General features: G+C 49.5%; 1 protein-coding gene across 6 annotated transcripts in view; it reads left to right on the top strand.

Moving 5' to 3' along the window:
• The window catches only part of TXNDC16 (thioredoxin domain containing 16), a 113,848-nt gene extending 91,171 nt beyond the window's left edge, over nt 1–22,677 (top strand). For all 6 annotated transcript variants that reach the window (XM_071557224.1, XM_071557223.1, XM_071557221.1 and 3 more), the window contains 8 exons: nt 96–155; nt 6,825–6,993; nt 7,464–7,600; nt 12,771–12,855; nt 16,539–16,677; nt 17,402–17,562; nt 19,479–19,669; nt 20,653–22,677. In XM_071557224.1, coding sequence (XP_071413325.1) covers nt 96–155; nt 6,825–6,993; nt 7,464–7,600; nt 12,771–12,855; nt 16,539–16,677; nt 17,402–17,562; nt 19,479–19,669; nt 20,653–20,936 — 1,226 coding nt within the window. In that variant the 3' untranslated portion in view covers nt 20,937–22,677. The remainder of the gene's footprint in view (nt 1–95; nt 156–6,824; nt 6,994–7,463; nt 7,601–12,770; nt 12,856–16,538; nt 16,678–17,401; nt 17,563–19,478; nt 19,670–20,652) is intronic.
• The last annotated feature ends 1,361 nt before the right edge of the window (nt 22,678–24,038 follow it).

Below are 24,038 nucleotides of genomic sequence, written 5' to 3'. Positions count from 1 at the left end.
GTAGAGACTGGGATGTGACACTGTCAGAGGGCAAGGTGGGGCCGTGTGTCCCCTGCCTGTCCCCCAGGGTGTGTTTCCCCTCTCCTGTGTTGCAGGGGAGGCCGTGTCCCTGGCACTGCTGCGCTCCTACTCCGAGGTGGCCGATCACCTGAAAGGTAAAGTGCCCTGGGGCTGAGGGATCCACACTGTTCCTACTCCTCCCTGGAAGGATATTGGTGACACCTCACCTGGAATACACTCATTTTCCCCCCTCAAGCTCTCAAGGAAGGCATAGACACACTGTGTTGCTTTGGAAGAGTCCTTTGTTTCTTTTTTAGTGATCTTGGCAGAGTTTCTTCTCCCAGGTAGGAGGTGATGGGATGAAATGGCTTCAAGTTGTGCCAGAGGAGGTTTAGGCTGGATATCAGGGAAAATTTCTTCCCTGAAAGGGTTGTCCAACCCTGGCACAGCTGCACAGGGCAGGGGTGGAGTCCCCGTCTCTGGAGGAATTTAAAAGCCATATGGATGTGGCATTTGGGGACACGGGTCAGTGGTGGCCTTGGCAGTGCTGTGGGAATGGTTGGACTTGATGGTCTTAGGGGGCTTTTCCAATCTAAATGATTCTATGATTCCAGATGCCCCATCCCAGGAAGCATTCAAGGCCAGGTTGGATGGGGCTCTGAGCAACCTGGTCTAATGGAAGGTGTCCTTGTCCATGGCAGGGCCGGAACAAGATGGTCTTTAATGCCCTTTCCAATCCAAACCACTCTCTGATCCTGTTATGGGGGTGTTGGGCACAGTGACTCCATGAGGAAGAGTTTGGGAGTGGTCAGGACAGGGCACCAGTGGCAGTGGGTGACACAGGGTGGGCTTTGGATCAAAGAGGAGCGAACAGGGGGGGAACTGTGGCCTGTAAGATGGAAACAGGGTCCTGTTTGTGCCCCTCTGGGCTTGGTCTGCACAGGCCAACGAGAGGCACTAAATGCTGCCCTTCTGGTTGGCCCATCAACTCTCCTGTCCATGGAATTACTTGGTCTGGAAAGGAGTTGTATTTAGCCCTGGTTCTGTGGGAAAGCAGGACAGACAGGTGTGGGCAGGCCCAGATGCAGTGGGCAAGATGGTGTCAGAGGGAGAATTTACACTCCCTGTGCCTCCAAGGCCTGGAGACTGGTTTAATTACGTGGGAATCTCAGAGGTGGCCACAGAACTCCATAAATAACACCTGATGGTTAAGATTCAGCAGCACTTAAACAATGGGGGAGTTTGGGAATAAAGGCAGGAGGGAGTGGAATGAAGGCAGGAGGGAGCAATCCTTGAAGAGGGTCTGAGCAGTTCCTGAGCAGTGCAAGCACCACTTCAGCTTCATTCAGGTCCTCAAGCCCATCCCACCCTGGTCTGTGGAGAGAGGTGGGTTCTTGCATGAGCTGAATCTCTTCCAGGAGCACCTCTTTGTCCCCTTGGCTGCAAGGGACACTGAGGCAGCTTCATTCCCAACTCACTGCAGCAAAGCAGGGAAGTTGCATGGATCCAGGTGGGAGCTGTTCCAACACCTCTGGAGGTGCCTGGTGCCTTCTCCTGGTTTTCCTTCTCCATCACAGCTCATCTTTCCTGGTGTTAGCACTTCCCTGGCACTGGGCACCGTGTCCTGCAGAGTGCCAGCAGGATTCAGCAGTGAGGACATGTGTGGAGCCTGCAGAGGACCCAGCCAGTTTTCTGGGAAGCAGATGCAGTGGGAGTTGCTTACAAGAAACCCTCCTGGGAATGCTGGGGACAGTGCTGTGGTTTGGATGAAGGCAGTTCTGCATCCACAGTTTGCATGAAGGGAAAGTCACCAGCAGCTTTGATCTGGACTGAAATCCCAGGAATAAACAGGAAGGGTCAGGAGGGGTGGCTGTTGTTGTTAGAAATATTATGGTTGTTGATTATTTGGGGTTTCTTTTGGACCCCTCAGCAGCCAGACCAGCTCAAGGAGCAACAAGGAGAGTCCATGAATAAAACCTGGCCTCTTCCTGAGCCAGTGGCCAACCCTGGGTGGATTCTGCCCAGCCAGGGTTTTACCACAGTTTTTTTTAATCACTTGATAACAATCTCAGCCACAGACAGATTCTCAACAGACTGTGAACTGGTTGGGGTCAGGGCCTTTCCTCTGTGATCAGTGAGGTCCCACCAAACACTCCCAGGCCAGATGTGACCTATGGAATGACTCAAATTTGCTTTCTCTGCCACGACCTCAGAGCAGATAGAGCTCAGCTGCCTTAGTGGATCTGGAGATCCTTTGTCTCTGCTGCTGAGGGAGCCTCAGGGAACTGGGAGGACCAGCATCCAAAGGAGCTGGAAGACCTCAAAGGATGGTGGTCCCTGGGTTCTTAGTGATGGCCAGGATGCAAGGACAGAGCTCTGGGTCAGGGAGAAAACCTTGAGCTGTGCAGGACTGGAGTAGAACACAGAGTATGGCTCGGGGCAATGTCTCAGATCCCCAGAAGTGCTGGTATTCCTGCTGCCCTCTGGGGTGAAGCTTTCTTCCCAAGGGCTGGGAAGCCCCCACCAGCTTTCTGAGCCATGAATCACCCAAGCTTGAGGCACATTGTGAGTTGCAGAACCAGGTCCTCCCTTTGATGCCAATTCTTTGTGCAAAGTGTCACTGAGAACAGGCCATGTGGGATCAAGCACAGAGGAATGGAGGAGGTTGGAGACTGGAATGACCCCATGAGTCATCCCACAACAGATGTTCAACAGATCTTCACAAAGGGAAGTTTACAGCCCAAAAGTGTTCTCCCTTTTGTGAGAGATCCAGTTTAGTTGAGCTGAGCAGATTTTCTGCTCTGGAGGAAGAACAAGCCATTCCCAGTGCCACTGGGGCTCCTGCAGCTCTGGTTTGCTATGGCAAGATGGGAATTTTTGGAAGCAGGACCCCTTAGCCAAGAGGATGTGAGGGGAGACAGTGCCAGGCATTTCTTAGATGTGTCATTGGCCTTTTCTTGGAAAGAGGAGAGGAAACCAATACCTAAGAAGAGCAATATATTGTGATGAAAAACGGTCCTGCTTCCCTCTTGGTGCTTGTGGAGTCTTCTTGACCAAAGTCTTCCAAAGACAAGGGGTGAAGTTGTAGCTCAAAGGCATGAAAATCACCTGCATGATTTATCAATATATATCCATGGAGCCTAAATCTGAAGTGAGGGTTTAGGAGACCATTGTGTGATGTTGTCTGGGGAGTTGTTTCCCATTCCATATTGGATTTCTCCTCTTGAAGTGCAGCACTTCATATGTAACTTCTGTTGTAGCCTTTGGACCAGCTCTTCAGGTGAGCTGTTTTTTTAATACAACCATGGAATTGTTTAGGTTGGAAAAGGCCTCTAAGATCATGGAGTCCAACCATTCCCACAGCACTTCCAAGGCCACCACTGACCCGTGTCCCCAAGTGCCACATCCACATGGCTTTTAAATCCCTCCAGGGATGGGGTTCCACCCCTGCCCTGGGCAGCTGTGCCAGGACTGGACAACCCTTTTGAGGAAGAAATTTTCCTTAATATCCAACCTAAACATTCCCTGGTGCAACTTGAGGCCGTTCCCTCTCCTCCTGTCCCTGTGCCCTGGAGCAGAGCCTGACCCCCCCACCCCAGCTCCCCCCTCCTGGCAGGGATTGCAGAGCCAGAAGGTGCCCCCTGAGCCTCCTTTGCTCCAGCTGAGCCCCCCCAGCTCCCTCAGTTGCTCCAGCCCCTTCCCCAGCTCCATTCCCTTCCCAGGACACACTCCAACACCATGCCAGTCCTGCCTTCCAAAGGATCAGAAATTTGAAGGATTCTTGTTTTCTCTCATTCTTTACAACATTAATGATTTATCATGTCCTAATTTTCTAAGACCCCTAGGGCAGATATTCTCTGTTGTGATGGGAGTGTGACCATCCTGTACATCCAGGCCAGATGGGGCTTCTTCAGAGCACCTGGTAGAAAATTCCCTGAAATTGTATCCAAATATTAGAACTCCTATTTGAGGGACCTCTGAGCAGCCTCACAACTGAATTTTAACAAGACCTCAAACCCTATTTCCATGGCATTGTTTTCCAGAGTTGGGCAAGACACAAGATGATGTGGTAAGAGATGATGAGAACCAGCTCTCCTGGGTTGGAGGTGTGAAATAAATCCAGGGTCAGGCTCTTAATTTGCGATGTTTTTGCAGAGTGTGGGAAATGACACAAACCATTGCTGTTCTTGTGGAGTGTTTTGACAACTCCTGCCTGTCTGAGGGGATTTGCAGCCCCTCTGCCCTGTGCTGCCTCTTCATTTTTCTGTACAAGTTTGACACAAGGCAGAGCAGCAGCAAACTCCTCGTGGGAGCTGCAACCCAGGACCTGAAATGAGGGTTGCCAGGATGGTCCAGTGGGATGCCAAGGACACAGGGATAGGGAATGGGAACTCATGCTAAGGTCACCTCTGCCTGTCTGTGGAGATGCCCTTACCATCCTTGGCAGGCACGTTTCTAACCTGTGATTGAAACCCTTCCACAGCTTCTCTGCCAGAAATATGCATGGAATCCCCCAATGGTTTGGGTTTGAAGATCATTCAGTTCCAACCCCTGCCATGGGCAGGGACACCTTCCACTATCCCAGCTTGCTCCAAGCCCTGTCCAGCCTGGCTTTGGACACTTCCAGGGATGGGGAGTCCACCCTCTGGGCAACAAGAGGTTGTGCAACACTCAGCTGTGTTTGGTTCTCAGTAGCTTGTGTTAATGTTTGGTCAAACCTGCCCACCTGGGAATGGGTTGTTGCTTGTCCTTGATCTCACTGCTCCTCCAGAGCAGATTTTGCATATCGTAAGATTTTATTGTTTCTTTCTTCCTGGCAAGTTCCAGTCAAAGCTTCTTTGGGTTTTTCCTCAGCAGGCACGTCTTCCAAACATCTCCAGATTCTCATTTGCTTAAGCCTTTCCAAAAAAGATGTTTCCCAGCATGACTTGCTGGGCTCTGCAGAGGTTTCACCAGGACAGAAATCTATTTTCTTCCCATGCTTTGCAGATGCAGTTGGGAGTTCAGCCCTTTTCTGCAGCACTGTTGGTATCTGTGCATCCTGCTCCTCCTCATGGAATGCTGCTGGCCTTATAATTTGCCCTTCAAATTGCTTTCTGCCCCTCTGGGCTTGGGATCATTGAAGATTGGATATGTTTTATTCCATCAGCCAGGCCTTTGATGAAAACAGTGATCAGGATCAAACCCAGGATAGGGAGGGAATAAAGAGTGGCTGGTTTGATCTGTTCTCTTGGGAAATCCTCATCACCTGCCCAGCCCTGGTTTCTGAAGGACACTGATCTGCATCCATCTGTGTACTTGGCTCTAGGTTTCATCTCATCTTTCCCATGTAGCTGTTGAATCCTGTTCAAAGAAATTTAGGGGAGGAATGAATGAAGATTTCTGAGATACAGAATTCCTGCAGTGGGAAGGGACAGCTGCAGAGTCTGGCTGTCCTTGGTCAGGCCTGTGAGTCAGTGGGAGGCAGCTCAGGTGAGACTGGAGGCCAAGGAGGGGTAGGGAGTGACCATTGTGGAGGTCCACCTGGCTGGGTTAGGTCAGGCTTAGCCATGGACCAGCAGCAGCATGTGCTGGTCTTTGCCCAGCCTGAAGATGAAAGAAAGGCTGATAAGATCCCTGGAAGTGTTCAAGGCCAGGTTGGAGTGGGCTTGGAGCAACCTGGTCTAGTGAAAGGTGTCCCTGTTTGTGACAGGGCCTTGGAATGTGATGGTCTCTAAGGTCCCTTCCAACCCAAACCAGTCTGTGACTCCATGATTCTGGGATGAAGGACATGCTGGAGTTGCAGAAGTCCTGGGCTCATGGAGGGCAGACAGGGAACCAACCTTCCTTTGTTTCACTGCTCACCAATCCCTTGAGATTATCACTTTGGTGACACCCATAAAAAACTTTCTCAGGACTTTTCCCAGGATCCCCAGTTGGACTGACTGCCCTGTAATTCCCAAGTGCTCTTCCTTTCCCTCTCCCTTTTTCGTGAGACCCTTTTCTTAAGGTCATACAGGTGTCTGGTAGTGGCTTGGAGATGAGCAGCTGGCATGAGCTGGAAGGGATCCACAGGGATCATCAAGTCCCAGGATGATCCCAGGAATTCCACCTTGTGTCTGAGAGCACATGGTGTGGGAATGCCACCAGACTGTGGTGGTACATCTCTCTTTCTTACACCCCCTCTCACTGCTCTGTGTGTGTTTGGCTTCGTGCTTGAGGTAGAACAGACATTTTTCAACACTGAGCACCTTAGTAAGTTACAAAGCCTTGAGTGCATCGTCCTCCCCCATGCCAAGCTTTATCTTCCCTCTTTCCTGTAAATGAGAGCCTGCATTGTTTCTTCTGTTGGCCTTATTCCCAAGGTATTTCCAGTACCTCTCCTTACTGTATTTGTGCTCCTGGACAGTTGCCTCAGGATTTCGTGGTGTCTCTTTTTGTTACCAGCCAGATGGAAATGTCTCTGGGAGTTTCTTTCTGACAACTATCACTTCCCTGAGTTTATTCTCTTCATAGTCTGTTGTTTGGAACAATCCACACCTGATGGGATATTTAATGCATTCACAGCCTGCAAATAATTACTCCTCTGTCATGGGATATTTAATGCATTCACAGCCTGCAAATAATTACTTCTCTGTCCAAAAACTGTAAGGCATATCCAAAATGATTTCAAGAGGGAAGATGAACTGTACTCAAAGGGATTGTGTGTTCAGGGCTGGATTTTGAGATTCTGGGAGCATTAATACAAAATTATCCAAATGAGCTAATAAACCTCTCATTTTCAACCAATTTATTGGTATTTTTAGGTTTTCATGTTGTTCCTAAGTATTTATTTTCCATTCTAGGAACTCCTGGGATTTTGCTTTCCCGGGTGAACTGCTGGGACTGGCCTGGAATTTGCACCCAGGAGAATGTCACCCAGTTTCCTACAATCAAGATTTACCAGAAGGGAGAGCAATCAGTGACATATGATGGCATGTGGGGAACTGAAGAGCTGACCAGCTTCATCATCCTGTAAGTGAGGAGTCCCCACATGGTGAGATCTACCAGATCCAGGTCTGGATACATCATGACCTGTGTCATGGAAATCCTTCTTGGAAAAACAACCCCAGACCTGACTGTAGAGCTGGTTTGGAAATTAGTTTAATAACTTTTTTTGCTTTTCAGTCACAGGGAACATCTGTATTTGGGCAGTGCATCTTTCTGTTGTCATTGTCCCTTCTTTTTATCTTGAATTCCTTCTCTGTCTTTTTTAATGGGGATCTCAAGGATCTCAGAGCAACCAGAGTGGCTCAGGGCTGTTCTCTCTTCCCCACAACCAGCTCCAGTGCCTTTCTGTGCCTGGACTTTGCCCTCCCTCCCTTCCCAAATGATAATTTTTACCTCTAATGAGGCATGGCAGTTGTCACATTGGGTTGAGGCCCTGCTGGGTGAGGTTGCCCTCTTGTCTCTTCATGCCATGTTGTTTCTCTGCCCCTCCATAGGAGCCGAGTTTCCTGCCCTCTGGAACTGACCACAATGGAGGAAGCAGAAGGTTATTTAAGAGGAGACTTCCCACCTGAGCTGTCATCCCATCCCTACCCTTCCCTTCTGGGAGTGTTTAGCACAGCCACAAGTGAAGGTTGGTGAGGTGTTTGTGGGTTAAGCACTCTTTAGATTCATTCCTGCTGGGATAGGGATGCCTCCAGGTGCTTGGAAGTTCACAACACTGTTTAGTTTCACAAGGAGAGGATTGCAGGTGATTCCAGGTGTGGGACCTGAGGTCCATACCTGGCTCCGAGGACATTCAGCTGCCAGGTGTTTACTACATGAGTGTGGGAGTAGTAACTCACCAATAATTTGTTCCTGTTGGATCTCCTGCCCCTTACCCTGATGAGTTTGGCTCTGTCCCCTTTGTGAGTCCCTTCAACATAGTTGTAGGCTGGTATTGAATTCCCTCTCAGCCTCTTAGTCCAGATCCATCAGCCTCTTCCTGTAGTCCATGTACACCAACCAAAGTCTTGAACAGAAGATCTAACTTGAAATAATATTTTCTGTTCTGCTCTTTTTTGACACAGTTCTCTTTAAATTTATGGTAGTGTTGTAATATCAAAGCACAATTCCCTTATAGAAACAAATTCATAAACAATAATTAAACCAATAATGAATTAATTTCTTTTTTAAAGATATTGCATCTTCCAGCATGTCACAGCATATTCTTCCTTAAAGAAAACCCTTTCCACTCTTGGATTGATAGTTATCTTGTTGACTCCTCCTGAAAATGTGGTAGTTGCAGTTCTTCAGCACACAATCCAAAACTTTTATTTTTTGAAAAAAAAAAAAAGCCAACCCAGCAATAAGGTAAATTACAGATTTCCTACCTCAAAAGGAATGAAATGGGAATAACTCAGTGAAATCTACTTGTGAATTTTGAAACAGGTGGACACAGAAGTGCAAAGCAGAGGTGCTGGAAGGAGAGTCCTGAGCTTGTTTGGATTTGTCTCACTCTGTAGTCTCGGTCAGAGCAGTCCTGGGCAGTGGCTGAAACTTGGAGCAGTCACAGTCTCCCTGCCCTGCCTGCTCTGAGTCACTGGGATGTGCTCCAGTATCATCCCTTCCATGCCAGAGCTGTGATCCAGGATCCCTTGGGTTTCCACAGCCTTTTGTAAAAGTAGGGCAATGGATCTGAGACCTGTGATGCTTTTTCATGGGACAGACATATATGAACACAAGGAGAGGAAATAAAGTCAGTCTGGAAAGGGAACATCATGTCATGGTTCAGGCAAATCTTAGAATCATGGAATGATTTGGGTTGGAAGGGACCTTAAAGCCCATCTAGTTCCACCCCCCTGCCATGGACAGGGACACCTCCCACTATCCCAGGTTGCTCCAAGCCCTGTCCAACCTGGCCTTGGACACTTCCAGGAATGGGGCAGCCACAGCTGCTCTGGGCACCCTGTGCCAATGTCTCATATTACTGAGCTGGGACCTTCCCACCCCATGGTCTCCCAGTTCCCAACTTCCCCTGGGAATTGCTGCCTTGAAAAAAGGAGAACTTTCTGATCTTGCTTGAGATCAAAATTTCAGACTATTTTTTATTTAAAAGCTCCATTGTGCCTCTAAACTTTGGTTTAGTGCAAACCAAGCTACTTTCCCACATGAGGGGCTCCAGAGGGAATCTACTGTGCTCAGAGGTAAGAACCAAAGAAAATGTGTGGAACCAACTGGAAAACACTTGGGCTGTGCTCACTGAGCCAGCTGACAGCTCATTCCCTGCTTTCTCTGGAGCATCTAATCTGGTAAATATAGCAGAAAGTCATACTGAACCCAAAAACCTTCAGTCCAGCTCAGAGAATCCGTGGCTCCCCCATCCCTGGAAGTGCCCAAGGCCAGGTTGGACAGGACTTGGAGCAACCTGGGCTGGTGAAAGATGTCCCTGCCCATGTCAGGGGTTGGAAGTGGATGGTCTTTCAGGTCCCTTCCTACTCAAACCCTTCTGGGATTCTCTGTAGAAGTTGTTCATTTCCTTCTATGCAATCAATAGTGTTGGAGGTGTCCAGGCAGCTCTTTGTCTCTTCCCTCAGGGCACACCCATCTACAATCCAGAACGGCATCCGCGGTCTGGGGTAACTCAGCCACAGGTGCCAAGGGAGCTGAAATTCGGGATGTCTTCTCCTCCCATAACCTGGGGGTGTTGGAGCCTCCTGCAGAATGGCCTGAGGGAGCAGAAAGTTGGAGCCAACTGCTCTGGCACCACTCCAGGCTGGCATTAGGGAAACCACATCTCTCCTCTTGTCAACCTGCAGGCTTATCTGGAATTTCCAGTTGTTTTCTCACGGCAAGAATTCCTGCTCTAACCTGAACCAGCAATGCACCAAGTCATTGCCATTTGTAGTTAACTGAGACAGCCCAGCTAAATAAATCCCTGGATTTTTTCCAACCCTTAGCATCAGGACTATGTTAAGAAGCCCTTTGGTGGGTCTGAGATAAAAGAGGCTTGTGGGAAAAATCATAATTAATATTTATTAGGAAGAGGTGAAATGGTAGTACAAGGGCAATGAACGAGCATTTTCCTGGAAACTTGGAGAGTTTGTTTTCTGTGCAGAAACTGGAAGATCCTTGGAGGAAAGACTCTGTCCTAAACCCTGTGGCAAATATTTAAAAATAAACCTGTGTTCTGCATTGCTCTGGTGCCTCACAGGGCTTGGCAGCATCAGAGGAAGCCAAGTGATGAAGGCATGAGAGATGCCACAGGTGCTGCTGGAGAGCATGGTCAGGAGATTCCTTCTTCCAGAGGGATAAGGGGTGATGCTCAGTTCCCACATCCCAAAAATCTGCAGGGATTTTAGGCCCTTCCTCATCTGGCAGCTTTATCCCTTCTTGTTCCCAAATCAGTGAGGTTGTGCTCCTGCAATTCACAGCAGTACCAGGAAGGCAGCTGAGATTCCAGCTCCAGGAATGTGCTGCAGTGCCCCATCAGGCCCCACGGGGAATTTAAACAGTGATCTCAGGGAAACTAATTTCCTAGGAAATATTTAAATAGATTCTTTAGAAGTGCATCTTCTGTGTGAGCTCAGGGGGTTTCTGGCACGGAGCTGAGACACCGTCGCTGTGGGTTGTGGAGAAATACAGGCTGGTGTGTGGCTCTGTCTCTGGCACAGCCCCCAAAACACAGGACAATTTGGAAATGTGAGAGGGAAGGAGGATCTCATCAGGAATGATCCTGATGAAAGGAGGAAGTCTGAACTCTGCTGAAGGTTGTCCTGATTTAGGAGAGAATTCTTGCAGCCAGAGCTGCTCCAGGCACTTCAACATGAGCTTATGTGTCAAGTGAGGATTTAAAGCCTGTAGACCTGCTCCTTGGAGGAACTTGGGGTGTGAACTTTTCCTTCAACACCAGTGAAATCAAGCAGCCAAAGATCAAAAGAGCTGTAAACCAACATCAAACCTGTCTAGGAGTGATTTCTCTTTACTGCAAGATGAACCAGCCAAGCTCTGTCACCAGCTTTGTTGTGTGTGGGTTGTTTCCTACAGAGGACATGGACCTGTTGGAGAGAGTCCAGAGGAGGCCATGGAGATGCTCCAGGGCTGGAGCCCCTCTGCTCTGGAGCCAGGCTGGGAGAGCTGGGGGTGTTCACCTGGAGAAGAGGAGACTCCAGGGAGACCTGAGAGCCCCTTCCAGTGCCTAAAGGGGCTCCAGGAGAGCTGAAGAGGGACTTGGGACAAGGAATGGAGGGACAGGACGGGGATAATGGTTTTCTACTGTGAGAGGGTAGAGTTAGATGGGATATTGGAAAGGAATTCTTGTCTGTGGGGGTGGGCAGGCCCTGGCACAGGGTGCCCAGAGAAGCTGTGGCTGCCCCATCCCTGGGAGTGTCCAAGCCTGGGTTGGATGGGACTTGGAGCAACCTGAGCTAATGAAAGGTGTCCCTGGTCATGGCAAGGGGGGTTGGAACAAATGGGCTTTAAGTTCCCTTTGAACCTGAACCATTCCATGATTTTGTGATGACTGAATCTTCAATGAGCCACTCCTTAAGGATCTAAACTTCCATTTGAAAAGGAAAATAGTGTAAATGACAGTTTTCAGTTCCTGTGGGAAACAATGGAAAGTATGGCTGTGAGTGTAGCTGGAAAAGAGGAGTCAAAGAGCCCAAAATTGACCAGTTGTGAGGCAGCCCTATCTACTGAGGTGAGTCACCCATCCCAGGAGCTCAGACTGGCCTGTCCTGCTGTGGCAGTGAATGTTCTGAGGAGCACAGCTGGTGTCTGAATGATCTTACTGAAGGTATAAAGCAACATCTATCATGGCTCTATCTCAGATACAACCTTATTTCTTGGGAAAAAGCTGACTTCTCCAAAGAGGGAGATTTCTCACCCTCCATAAGTCAGAAGAGCCTTTTTTGTTGCTTTCGGTTGCTCAATCCAAAGGAGGAGGGGTGGTTGTGGTGGTGTTGAAATCCGCCCTGTTTCCCACCCCACCTTTGGCAGCAGCTGTTTGGATCTCTGGTCTCTGACTGCATTTCACAAGCTCTCACACAGTGCTTTGCACGTTCCCACAAAGCTTGGCTTTCCCGTGGATCCAACTGCTGAAAGCCATGGCCAGGTTGGACAGGGCTTGGAGTGACCCGGGATAGTGGAAGGTGTCCCTGCCCATGGCGGGGGGTGGAATGAGATGAGCCTTAAGGTCCCTTCCCACCCAAACCATTCTGGGATTCTATGAAATCTGAGGCTGTTTTACAAGGAAATAAGCCAGTTCTGAAGTCAGCTTCCTTTTGGGAATCTCAGTCTCAGCTGTGATGGATCAAAAGAGCCCCAACGTGGTCCTTCCCCATCCTGTAATAGTCCCTGTAACAAACCAAGGCACTTGTGACAGAGATTGGTTTATCTCTGGGCTCTTGACACTGCTCCAGTAAACTCCTCCGTCATTTCCCAGAGGTCACTGGGATTTGCAAGATTTCTATTTAGATTTATAATTGCTCCTGTTTCTAAGAACACTTACGGGCTTTAAGTCCTTAAAGACATTTCCTTTTCCAGCAGTGCCCCTGTAGTGCAGATCCTGGAAACTCAGTGACTGAAGAGCAAATACTGTTCTCAGAATGGGAATTTTGCTCTGATCCGTGGTCTCTGCCAGCTCCTCCTCCTGTGCCCCTGAGCTGCAGCCATTTCTCACGAGCCTCTAATCCTGGTTTAATTCCCAACCGTTTGCTGTGGGAGGGTGTTACGTGTTCAGGCATCAATTGGTTTTCATAAGAAACCTCACCACCTCTCTTTCTAGTGTTTATTGTTGTATTTTTATCCTTTTTTTTTTCCAGCCAGGGAAGCTTTTGAAGAGGCAGGAAACATCCTAAGTGGCCACGTAAAGATGGGGATGTATTTGGAAGATGATGCCCTGGCTTTGTAAGTTGTTTCTCTTTTTCTCTGGGAATTATTCAAACTGCTCTGCAGTGCCTGGAGCAAGTGTCACTGGCCAGGCTGGGTGACTTTATCCCATAGGGAGACTGGGGGATTGCTCAGGACTCATCCCAAGGGAGTTGTCACCTTGGCTCTGCCACTGATTTGCAGCCTGTCCATGGTCAACTCACTGAGCCCTGTTCCGTCCTCCAGCCCTGCCAGGCCCCATGGATCTGGTTGTGTTCCTCATACAAACTTTTATGGAGGAAAAAACAGGCTGGAAAAATTATACCATCAGTGTGTGAGGGAGAAAAAAGAATTCTGCCATTCTCTTTCCATCAGGAAAAAGGGATGGATTGTCCCTGGCCATCGTCTTCATCCGATCCTTTCCCTTGCTCTGATGGTTGTCCCCAGTTGCCAAGAGCAGCCAGGAGAGAGGCTGTGGAATGGGCATTGTGTCTGGGTGCTGGAAGAGGTTTTGGAAGTCTTGAAATAAATGCTGTCTTGCCATGGAGCTGCCTTGGAGTTTTGGTCCCATCCCCTTCCCCATGAGCACTCACATCTGGCTGGGAGATGTTTGCAGCTGCCAGGGATGGGAAGGAACCTACCTCTTATCTCTTTTTCCTGGAAAGTGCTCCTCCCTTATACCTCCTCCTGGCAAGAGCAAGGAGGAGCAAGGAGCAACCCTACACAGAGTTTTGGGAGGAAGAGTGCTGGAAAAATACAGCAGCCTTCCTGCTGCACATGTGGTGAAGGCAAAGTCAGGGCTTCCCTGGCCGGTTCCTGGTGGGATAAGGATCAATTGCATCCCTAACTTTAAGCCACCTTGGAGCTAATGGGATCTGAGCACTTAACTGTGCCATTAAGATTCCAGCAAGGGGCAAAGTGCTTTGGATTAGGGTGTGAGAGATGCTTCAGTGCCCAGGAATGCAGTGAGGTCCAGGGGGAATCTTCAGCTGGTCCTGGCATCTCATTTCCATCAGGAATTAGCTATCAAGGCAGAGTTAAAAATCCCAGAAGGCTCTTGGCCTGTTTTCCAGGTGTGGGTTTAACAGCCTGTATTGCAACAGGGAATTATTTTCATTAGTTTCCTACAGATTTAATGTGTCCCTGAAGAGAAACAGGAATTTCTGGGAGAATCAAAATAAAAATGCCTTGGGAATACATCTCCAGTAACCAAACTGGGCTCCATAGCTGGATCTTGGAAGTGAGGCAGTGCCAGGTTGGGGTGGGAGACCACTGGGCAGGTCCCAAAATCATAACTCCCCAAGACTTTCCTTCCCTGAGGATCTCAGCCCAGCTGATAGAAGGCAAAAAGCAAAGGAGCACAGGGTGGTCTTACAAGGGAGCAGTAGGAAAAGCCTGTGTGTTCTCAGCACTGACATTAAAGAATACACTTCCCTGCTCCTGTTCAGGAGTCTGCAGCCTGCTCCTGTTTAGCTGGAATATTTAGTACAGTTTATATTGATACTCCTTCTGCCAAATTTGGATCCTGGCTGTGATTTGTGGGTGAAGCTACTGTAGCTAAGCATCTTCTCAAGTGTAAGTAGAAAGTAAACACTTACAGGAATTCCTTATGCAAGACCCAGGCTCACTTCCCTTCTTAAGAAAAAGCAAAGCTATTCTTCTGCTCAAGGAGAAAATATTTGTGCCTCCCAGGTCACGGGGTGCTGATTCCCCTCTTCCCAGAGAAAAAGGTCTACAGGATACACAGAGAATGTTGTTAGCAGAGCTGTTTGCTCAGCAGGCACCTGCTGCCTGGTCACTAATGAAGAGGAAAAAAGGCATTGAGGAAGAAATGCTTTGAATGAGGTTGTTTTTAATTTCCACATCCATGTCTCAGGTTCCTGCCAAGTATTTGTTTGCAGATGTTTTTGATTTAAATGCAAGGCTCGTGTTACCCACTGACTGGCCCTGCTGTATAAATAAAAAGCTGTGTAAGCAACAATTCAACCCCCCAGGACCAGGAAGATGGGAAGGGATTTCAGGGTAGAATCTGGCTGGGGAATTTGGTGGGTTTCTGGCAGTACATGAGAGATTTCCTTATTGAATCATAGAACAGAATCCCAGAGTGGTTTGAGTTGGAAAGGACCTTAAAGACCATCTTGTTCCTCCCCCTGCCATGGGCAGGGACACCTCCCACCAGCCCAGGGTGCTCCAAGCCCTGTCCAGCCTGGCTTTGGACACTTCCAGGGATGGGGCAGCCACAGCTTCTCTGGGCACCTGTGCCAGGGCCTGCCCACCCTCACAGCCCCTTATCAAAGGCTGTTGGACAAGTTAATATATTTCAGAAACAGGGAGCAAAGAGTTCTCACCTCCTCTCATCCATGGCCAAGCCAGAGAATCTTTTTAAAACCTCTGGAAGCTTAGGAAGTTCAAAATCCCTGAATTACTTTTTTTTTTCAGGGTTTTGCCACTCTTGATCAACAGTAAGTGCAGATTAATTTGCAAAACAACAGAGAGGATAATTAGGGATCTTCCTCACATCTCAAAGGATTCAAAGAGGTGTGAGACTGAACTTCTTTTGAGTAGTAGAACTTGGGAGTCCAGGCAGCAAGAGGAAAGCTTAGTTTAGGGCTGAATTTACAAAGGTAAATTAAAAAAGCTGGAATGCCTTGGGTAAATCCACATTACCTGTAGTTACCTCCACTTGCTTTGTCACTGATGAACCAAAGAAATTCTTAACTATGAGGGTGGGCAGAGCCTGGCACAGGTTGCCCAGAGAAGCTGTGGCTGCCCTGTCCCTGAAAGTGTCCAAGGCCAGGTTGGACAGGGCTTGGAGCAACCTGGAATAGTGGGAGGTGTCCCTGACCATGGCAGGGGGCGGGAATGGATGAACTTTAAAGTCCCTACCAATCCAAACTATTCTGGAATTCTGGGATTCTATTCCTACTTCTCTTTCCTTTTCACAATTAAGGTTGGATGGTGCAAATACCCACCCAGGCCTTCACTCTGCCTCTCATCCAAGGCAAACAGAAGGTCTCAGGCTTCATCCCAGGGGCACAACTCACACAAAATAAGCTCCAGTTGGTCTAAGTTTTGGCTTAAGGAACAAGACAAAAGTTTTAGTGAAGTTCCAGCCCCACTTTAGAGCAACATCCACAGGCTAGACCCACAAACTCTTGGGGCAGCAGCTCAGGCTTTGTTCCTCAGTTCTCTTCTGGTAAGAGAGTTCAAGGGTATTTAAAGAAAGGCTGAGAAAGTGGGGAAAGCAAAAATAGGAGAAGTCTGAGCAATGAAAGGTCAGGGAGGACACCAAGATGGAAGAGCATTTTTCTGGAAGTTTGAGGAAGTTCAGCCCTGGAGGCTCCAGATGTCACTGCTCAGAGGAGGGGTGAGACAGAGGAAACCAGCAGTGGCCTCAGCAGTTTTTTGGGGGCATGTCTAGTTTGTTTTTTCAAAGGCTGCTGGAAATTTTTCAAAGGTTGTGACACCCAAATTCAGAGAACCACAGAATGGTTTGGGCTGAAAGGAAGTTAAAACTCATCTTGTCCCACCCCTGCCATGGGCAGGGACACCTTCCACTAGCCCAGGTTGCTCCAAGCCTTGTCCAGCCTGGCCTTGAACACTTCCAGGGATGGAACTTCCCTGTCCCTACTTGTCTCCAGGGGGATGCCAGCTCTGTGTGCAGCACATTTGGAGTGTGTCCAGTCCTCCAGCCAATCCTTGTCACCATCCCTCTTTTTCAGATCCCATAAATACTCCGTGTCCCCCCCAGCCCTCCTCCTTGCCCGGAGCGGAGGCCGGAGCGTGGAGGGCATTGCTTTGTCCAAACAGAGCGTGCAGGACTTGGTGCAGATGATCAGATATGAACTGCTGGACGTTTTTGTAAGTAAAAGAGAATAAAAGTGTCCTTTTTCCCTGATAATCTGCAATACAAACATGTCGTTCGTTGCTTCCATCATGCTGAGTTTGTTTTTAAACTTTATGGCTTGGATCAAGGAGCGTGGACAGAAATGTGCTGGTTGCTGTGTGGCCTCGGGGCAGGAGACCCTGCAATTGATGGAATGGCCTCATAGTCAACGAACTGCTGCTCTGGCCTCTCACAGGCTCTGCTCCCAGCCTTGTCCACATGGCTTTGGGAGACTGGGTGTAGCCATAACATGTGGAGCTGGGATGAGCTGGCCTTGCTTGTCCCTCCTTGGAATGACCTGCCCAGGGAGGGGGTGGATTCTCCATCCCTGGAGGTTTTTAAGATGAGACTGGATGTGGCACTGAGTGCCATGATCTGGTAATCAAAGTGGGGTTGGACCAAGGCTTGGATTTGATGATCTCAGAGGTCTCTTCCAACCCAGCTGATTCTATGATTCTATGATTCCTCTGCTCACACCCCCCATGGCTCAGCTGCTCCTACAGGCTTGGTGTGCAATGGGCAGGGTTGGGTGTGTTCATCCCCAGCATGCACCAAAATCCCAGCACTGCTTGTTTTCCAGCCTTTGCACACCCCAGCCTTCCTTAACCCCTGCACTCCTCCTGTAAGGACAGGAAGTCTTAATTTTCTCCTGTTTTCTCCTCCCCATCAACCCCAACTTCTTGTTTTGATGTCTTGCAGCCCGAAATCACCGTGCAAAATCTGCCGCAGTACTTGCAGCTCACAAAGCCCTTCCTCATCCTGTTCACTGATGGAGACATCAGTCAAATGGAAAGCAAGGAAATGCTGAAGCTGGTAAAAGGAAGCCCCCAGCAGGTGTTTGTGGCTTGCTGGTTGAACCTGTGAGTGTGTGAAACCTCCTTCCTCCTTTCCGTCCGCTCACTCCGAGCGTTTCTAGGGCAAGAAAAAAACTGAGGCTGCAATTACTGAAAACACAAGCTGGTAATTTGATTATTGGGTCTGAAATCATCATGAGTTGGGAGGTCAAGCCATCTGGCAATGATTCAGTCGATGTTCTGGGCAGCTGCAAAATTGCCTGCCAAAGTGAAATTAGTAAATGTTTAATTGATTGCAGAAATAATTTTCGATAGAGGAAAATGTTCTCAAAGCTATTGTGCAGTAGCCTGACCCTGGATCTGGTGTTATTTGTAGTTTTGTTGCATGTGGGAGTGAAAGAAATGAAATTTGCCCTCCTGGAATGTCTTATGGTGATTTTCCACCAGCAGTTAGAGAGAATGACTGGTCATTGACTGGGAGAAGAAAGTTCAGCCAGAAGAATCTCTATAAAGCAAACTTAAAAATGTATTCAGAAAACAATGATTTCAAGAGCTAAGAAATAAAGACTTGTAGGAAATGGGGGTTTTTTTGATCCTCCCCTTCCTAGTTGCATTTTTAATTTTTAGGCTCTGTTTTGCTAAAGCCCAGAGACACCTCAGTGGCTTAATCATAACGTGCTTTGAAGTCTGGGCAGCGCCGTCCAGCGTGGGCTGGGTGAGCTAACGGGGAATGCACATGTTTTCAGAGAGAAGGAGATTTGTTTGCCAGTAAAGCACATGAGATGAGTGCCCTGGAACTTCCCCACCTACACATCAGCCTTTGGTGCTGCTTCCTGAGAAACAAAAAGCTGTCCTGTGTCAGTGCAAAAGGGCACTGCCCACAAAGCAGGGCAGAATCATAGAATGGTGGAATGGTTTGGGTTGGAAGGGATCTCAAAGACCATCTTGTTCCACCCCTTGCCATGGGCAGAGACATTTTTCTTCCTCTAGACCAGGTTGCTCCAATCTCTATTCAGTCTGGCCTGGAACACTTCCAGGGATGGGACAGCCGCAGCTTCTCTGGACCACCTGTGCTAGGACCTCACCACCCTCACAGCCAGGAATTTCTCCCTAATACTCCAGCTAACCCTGTCCTCTGGCAGTGGGAAGCTGTCCCTCTTGTCCTGGCACTTCATGCCTTGTCAAAAATTCCTTATCCTAGAAAGAGGATCTCATTCCTGTGGCAAGAGCCATCTCAGACCCAGAGCATCACTCTCAGCCTTAAAATAGTGCTGGAAGGACTCAGCATCTTCATGGGTTTGCTCTCTCTCCATCTTCATGTCCTTCCTCCTCTTGCTCTCTCTGTGTCACTTGGGGAAGTTGCCATCCCATCCCCACCCCTGGGGAAGTTCCCAGGGCTGGACTGCCCAGCCACATCCCTCTGCATCAGCTCCTGCCTTTCCATCCCTGTGGAATTGCTGCTGCCATGGGGCAGGGGCAGCAGCTGAGCTGGGAGGAGCTGGCAGCTCTCCCTGCAAACAGGGACTCACCCTGGGGGGCTGCAGGACCTGTCCCTCTCCTGTGTCACCTGTTCTTTAAGGCTTAAGATGGAGAACATTTCACGCTTCCTACAGCAATTTCCCTGCTCAAGGATTTCTTTGTACATCCAATCTCATGTCCATTCCTTCTCCATTAGATCCCAATAGGTTCCTTAAGGCATTGAGCATATACATAGTGCCATGAGCTTAGAATCAAAGAATGGTTTGGGTTGAAAGGGACCTCAAAGCCCATCTCATCCCACCCCCTCCATGGGCAGGGACACCTTCCACTATCCCAGGTTGCTCCAAGCCCTGTCCCCCCTGGCCTGGAACACTTCCAGGGACGGTGCTTCTACATTCTCCCAGGCAAAACTGTGCTTTGTTGGGTGTCACCTTAGAGATTTGGTGTTTGTTTGGCTCTCAGTCCCATTGTGCTACCAAACCTGACTCTCCTCTTCCCAACAGGAAGAAGACTCCAGTGGGATACGGGATCCTGAGGTCGTACTTTGCCACTGTGCCTTCACTGCCCATTCTTGTGTGGGTGAACCTTCATGGTGGGGGTCAGGTGTTCAGGTTCCCACCAGAACAGTCCATCACTGAAGTGAACATCTTGTCTTGGCTAGAGAAGCTCCAAGCAGGACTGGAGATTCCCAGCAGTAAGTGGACTCAGGTTTATAACATTCCCAAGCACACACTGTGAGCTCCAGTCTGTTTATGAGAAGACACTACATGCAATAAATTGTCTGCCCTGGAATTTAATGATGGAAAAACTAGCTCTGCTTGTTAGAGCTGGAGAAGTACAAATAGTCCAGCCAGGAGACAGTGCCCACACTCACAAGTTTGCTCTGGGACTGTTTAATGTTCGGAGCCAAATGTGGATAGTTGGGAACCGGCATCTCTTCCCACTGATAATCCCCAAACCTGGCTGTGCCCTCCTGTTGCTCCAAACAGACCTGCCACAAGGTTGCTGATAAAACATCTCCTGACTCCCAGTTGTCTCTGCAAGAAATAGCTCCTCTTCAGGCATCTTGCAGTGGGTTTTTTTGGATAGGAAAGGATAAGGAAGCTGGTGTTTTGCTTTGGGACACAAAGGGTTGGCATGAGCTGTAAAGCTTTTCACTGCATCCCTCATGCCTTGATCAGCCTGATGAGGCTTTGGAGGAAGGCAGAATGGATATGTCTTCCTTCAAAAAGCTGGAGAGGGACTTTGGACAAAGACCTGGAGGGACAGAGTAAAGGGGAATGGCTTCCCAGTGCCAGAGGGCAGGGTTAGATGGGATATTGGGAAGGAATCCTTCCCTGTGAGGGTGGGCAGGCCCTGGCACAGGGTGCCCAGAGAAGCTGTGGCTGCCCCATCCCTGGGAGTGTCCAAGGCCAGGTTGGACAGGGGTTGGAACAACCTGGGCTAGTGGAAGGTATCTCTGCCCATGGCAGGGGGTGGAGCTGGATCATTTTTAAGGTCCCTTCCAACCCAAAGCATCCTGGGATTCTACTATTCTATGATTTCTAAGAAAAGATTTTTAATTTGGTATTTTCTGGAAAGGCAAAAAAACCCCATAATTCCTTTGAAAGGGAATTATCCATGGAGGGTGGGGCATAACTCTCAACTTACCAACGTGGGACTGTGTTTGCTTTGCAGGTACCTTGTCTGAGGAGGAATGGAAACCACCACTCCCAGCTTACAACTTCCTTCAGATGATGGACTCAGCCATGCCTGAGCTCTCCCTCCACAATTCCCACCAGCCTGGGGACATGCCAGCACAGCATCCACCCAGAATGCCAGGAGGGCACACTGCCATGCGGGAAGAGCCATCCCAGCAGGCCATGGCAGAGAAAGTGGGGTCCCCTGGGAGGGACCTGCGGGGCACAGCCCCCAGGCTGGCAGCCAGGGAGAAGCAGGGCAAGAGACACAGTGAACTCTGAGAGCTGGGGCAGGGAAATGTGGCACTGCCCAGGGAAACTTGACACTTTCCCAGCCCTTCCTGTGCCTTTACACCGAGGAGAGCAGTGGTTTGAGCTGTAAATGAATGGTGAGGGGCTAAAGCAGCTCCCAGCTGCAGCGTGCTCGTTGTTTCCAATGCCACAGACGTGTCTGTACATCCCACATGTTGTTCCCTGGCTGCTGTTGGGAGCTCCCAGAACTACACTGGGAAAGACAAATCAGCACAGCCCTGCTCTGCAGTTTCCCTAAATCTCTTCAGGAATCACCTCAGGAAGAGGTGAGTGATTCCCAGATAAAAAGCCCATTTTCTCCCTGGTCACAGCAGGAGCTCCTCTGATGTGTGTCAGCAAGTCCTGCAGTTCCATCTGCACTAGAACCATGTGGAGCCAGGATGGCCAGCATTCCACCCACTCCTGGGCTGCTCCAAGCAGCACCTGGTTGTGTTATACCTGGTTGGTGGCCTGAATTCATGAGCATGTTCATCCTTGGGGTTTAGAGAAAGTTCTGGTTTTAAAGCAGATTTAATACAGAGGCCAGAGCTCAGCTCACACAACAGCCCTGAATAGCTGAGACAAAACTCTGCCAGCAAATCCCGAGGGTGGGCAGGTTGGGAGATGGCTTTCCTCACTGCTGGCATTTTCTTGGGCACAAGCCCAGGAGGTTATTTGCAGCCTTGATTTTTCTTTGCTCTTGGTGACAGCAACGAGGTTGGTGCTTCCTGAGCTGGGAATTGTGCTGGGAGTGAGGTCTGTGGAAAGCCCAGCACTGTGGAAACAAGGAGAGGGAGATGAAGGGCAAGGCTGGACTCTCCCAAGATGGGATGGAGCTGCTTCCCATCCATATCTAGGTGGGGAAATACAAAACCTGGAGAAGTGGCTTTCCAGCCTCTGCCCATCTCCTGGGGACAACAAATGGCAGGGGGTTGGAACTAGATGGTCTTTGAGGTCCTTTCCTGGCCAAACCCTTCTGGGATTCCACGATCATCCCACCTCCTTCAATAAACATCTCCCTTCTGCAGCACTATTGAGATATACCAGGAGAGTCAGACCCTCCTCCTACTCTTCAGGGCTCTGAAATTCCTGGGAAGGAGAAAATCAACAGTAAGGAACTGCTAAGAGTGTTGTAAACTGTATTTCTCATCCTGCAAACAGCCCACATGGTTGGGAGTATTTTGAAATGCCCCGAAATAGATCATTAGGCCTGAGCTCTCCTTGAAGCCCTTAATTGAAACGGGCCATTTTTGGACTGAATGACAGGCTTTGAGCCAAAATATATGTATTTAAAGGAATAAACTGCAGCATGCTGATCAGAGGCAGTGTTCCCAAGGGAAGGGATAGGTCAGGGTGTGAACAGATCCTCCGTGAATTCCCATCATTTCTCTGCTCTATAAGGTCCTTACGCTGCCGGACCCCATGAGCTGTACATTGGTCATTTCCCATCCTGTCTCTAATCCCAGAATCCCAGAATTGTTTGGGTTGGAAGGGACCTTTAAGTTCATCTCATTCCACCCCCTGCCACCAGCCCAGGTTGCTCCAAGCCCTGTCCAACCTGGCCTTGGACACTTCCAGGGATGAGGCAGCCACAGCCAGTCTGGGCAATATGTTCCAGTGCTTCACCATCCTCATAGGGAAAAATTTCTTCCCGGTTGTCCATCTAATCCTGCCCTCTGTCAGGTGAAGTGCAGTATTTGGGTGTGTCATTGATGTTTAAAATAAACTCCATTCCAAGTAGACTCGGTGTGCATCTATCTTGGGAGGTGGGAGCAGGATCTGCTGTCCTGGGGTGGGTCCCCTGCAGCAGCAGCAGGATCTCTTCCTTCCACACGGTTTGTGCCAGACAAGGAGCGTTCGCACATCCCCGCTCTCGCCCACGTGTCCGTTCCCAGCCGCAGCCCTTCTCCGGTACGGGATTGGGGCAGGAGTTTGTCACTAGGGGTCAGTGCCACATCTCCGTTGTGCCTGCGCGAGTCGCTGCCTCTCCCGGTGCTGCTGGATGAACGCTGGAGTGTTGCCTCCAAAGGGATGAGAGGTCCGAAACGGCTGCCCGGCGTAATCCTGTGGGGCTGCTGTTTGGTCCCAAGGGAGTCCTGGCTCTGCTGGCTTCATCCCCGGCGTCAAGAGTGGGATCCATCAGCTCGAGCCTCCTAAGTTGGGTTGGGGTACCAGGAATCCTGAGCTGAGCCCACCTTACCAGTGCCAGCGTGGTGACCTGAGAAGGGATGCGCTTGACCACATCCTGCTCCTGCCAGCATCCAGCTGGGTGGACAGCTGGATTTGCTGGGGATGCAGGTCAGGCTCCTGCACCACATCAGGTGGCTTTGAGTTTGTTGGGGTTTCATTTCCAATAGCAAATATCTTTTTCATTGTGTAGCACAAGCAGGCACTTGGGTTGGAAGGGATCTTAAAGTTCCACCCTCATGCCATGGGCAGGGACACCTTTCACTAGACCAGGTCACTCCAAGCCCTCTCCAACCTGGCCTGGAACACTTCCAGGGATGCAGCAGCCACAGCTTCTCTGGGAAAATGGGGGAACCTATGGAGGCAGATACTTGCTGGGATATGTATGGGTGGGGGAAAACATTAGGGATACTGGGGACAGTTTGATGGTGGCTTCATCCCTTTGCCAGAGGAAACGCTCCGGCACTCGGCCGTTTGAAACCACTCTGGATCTGGGGCAGAAAGAAACATTCAGTGGGTCTTTATAGAGCCAGAGTCTCAGAGTGGTCTGGGTCAAAAGGAACCTTTAAAGGGCATCCACTCCAACCCCCTGGATGGGCAGAGATGCCTTCCACTGGACCAGGTTGCTCCCAGTCTCATCCAACCCGGCCTTGAATTATGGTCTTGAGTGAGAAGAGAGTAGGAGATGGGAGAGCTGTAGGGGGCAGCTGTGAGGGACGGAGTGAATCTCACCAAACTGGAGGATTGGGATGATTGGGATGCTGCCCTACTCCCTAAGCAGCAGGAGGCAGCCAGGGGTCACTGGAGCCTGCGTGAACATCGATATCTCTCCCTGTGTCAGTGGTGCTGGTGCCGAGGGGAGGTGAGATCCCAAGGAACACTGATGTCATCAGCTCCTTCTTCAAC

The sequence above is a fragment of the Pithys albifrons genome, chromosome 6, assembly GCF_047495875.1.
Source record: "Pithys albifrons albifrons isolate INPA30051 chromosome 6, PitAlb_v1, whole genome shotgun sequence".
Lineage (NCBI taxonomy): Eukaryota > Metazoa > Chordata > Aves > Passeriformes > Thamnophilidae > Pithys > Pithys albifrons.
This window is presented reverse-complemented; position numbering and strand designations above follow the sequence as displayed.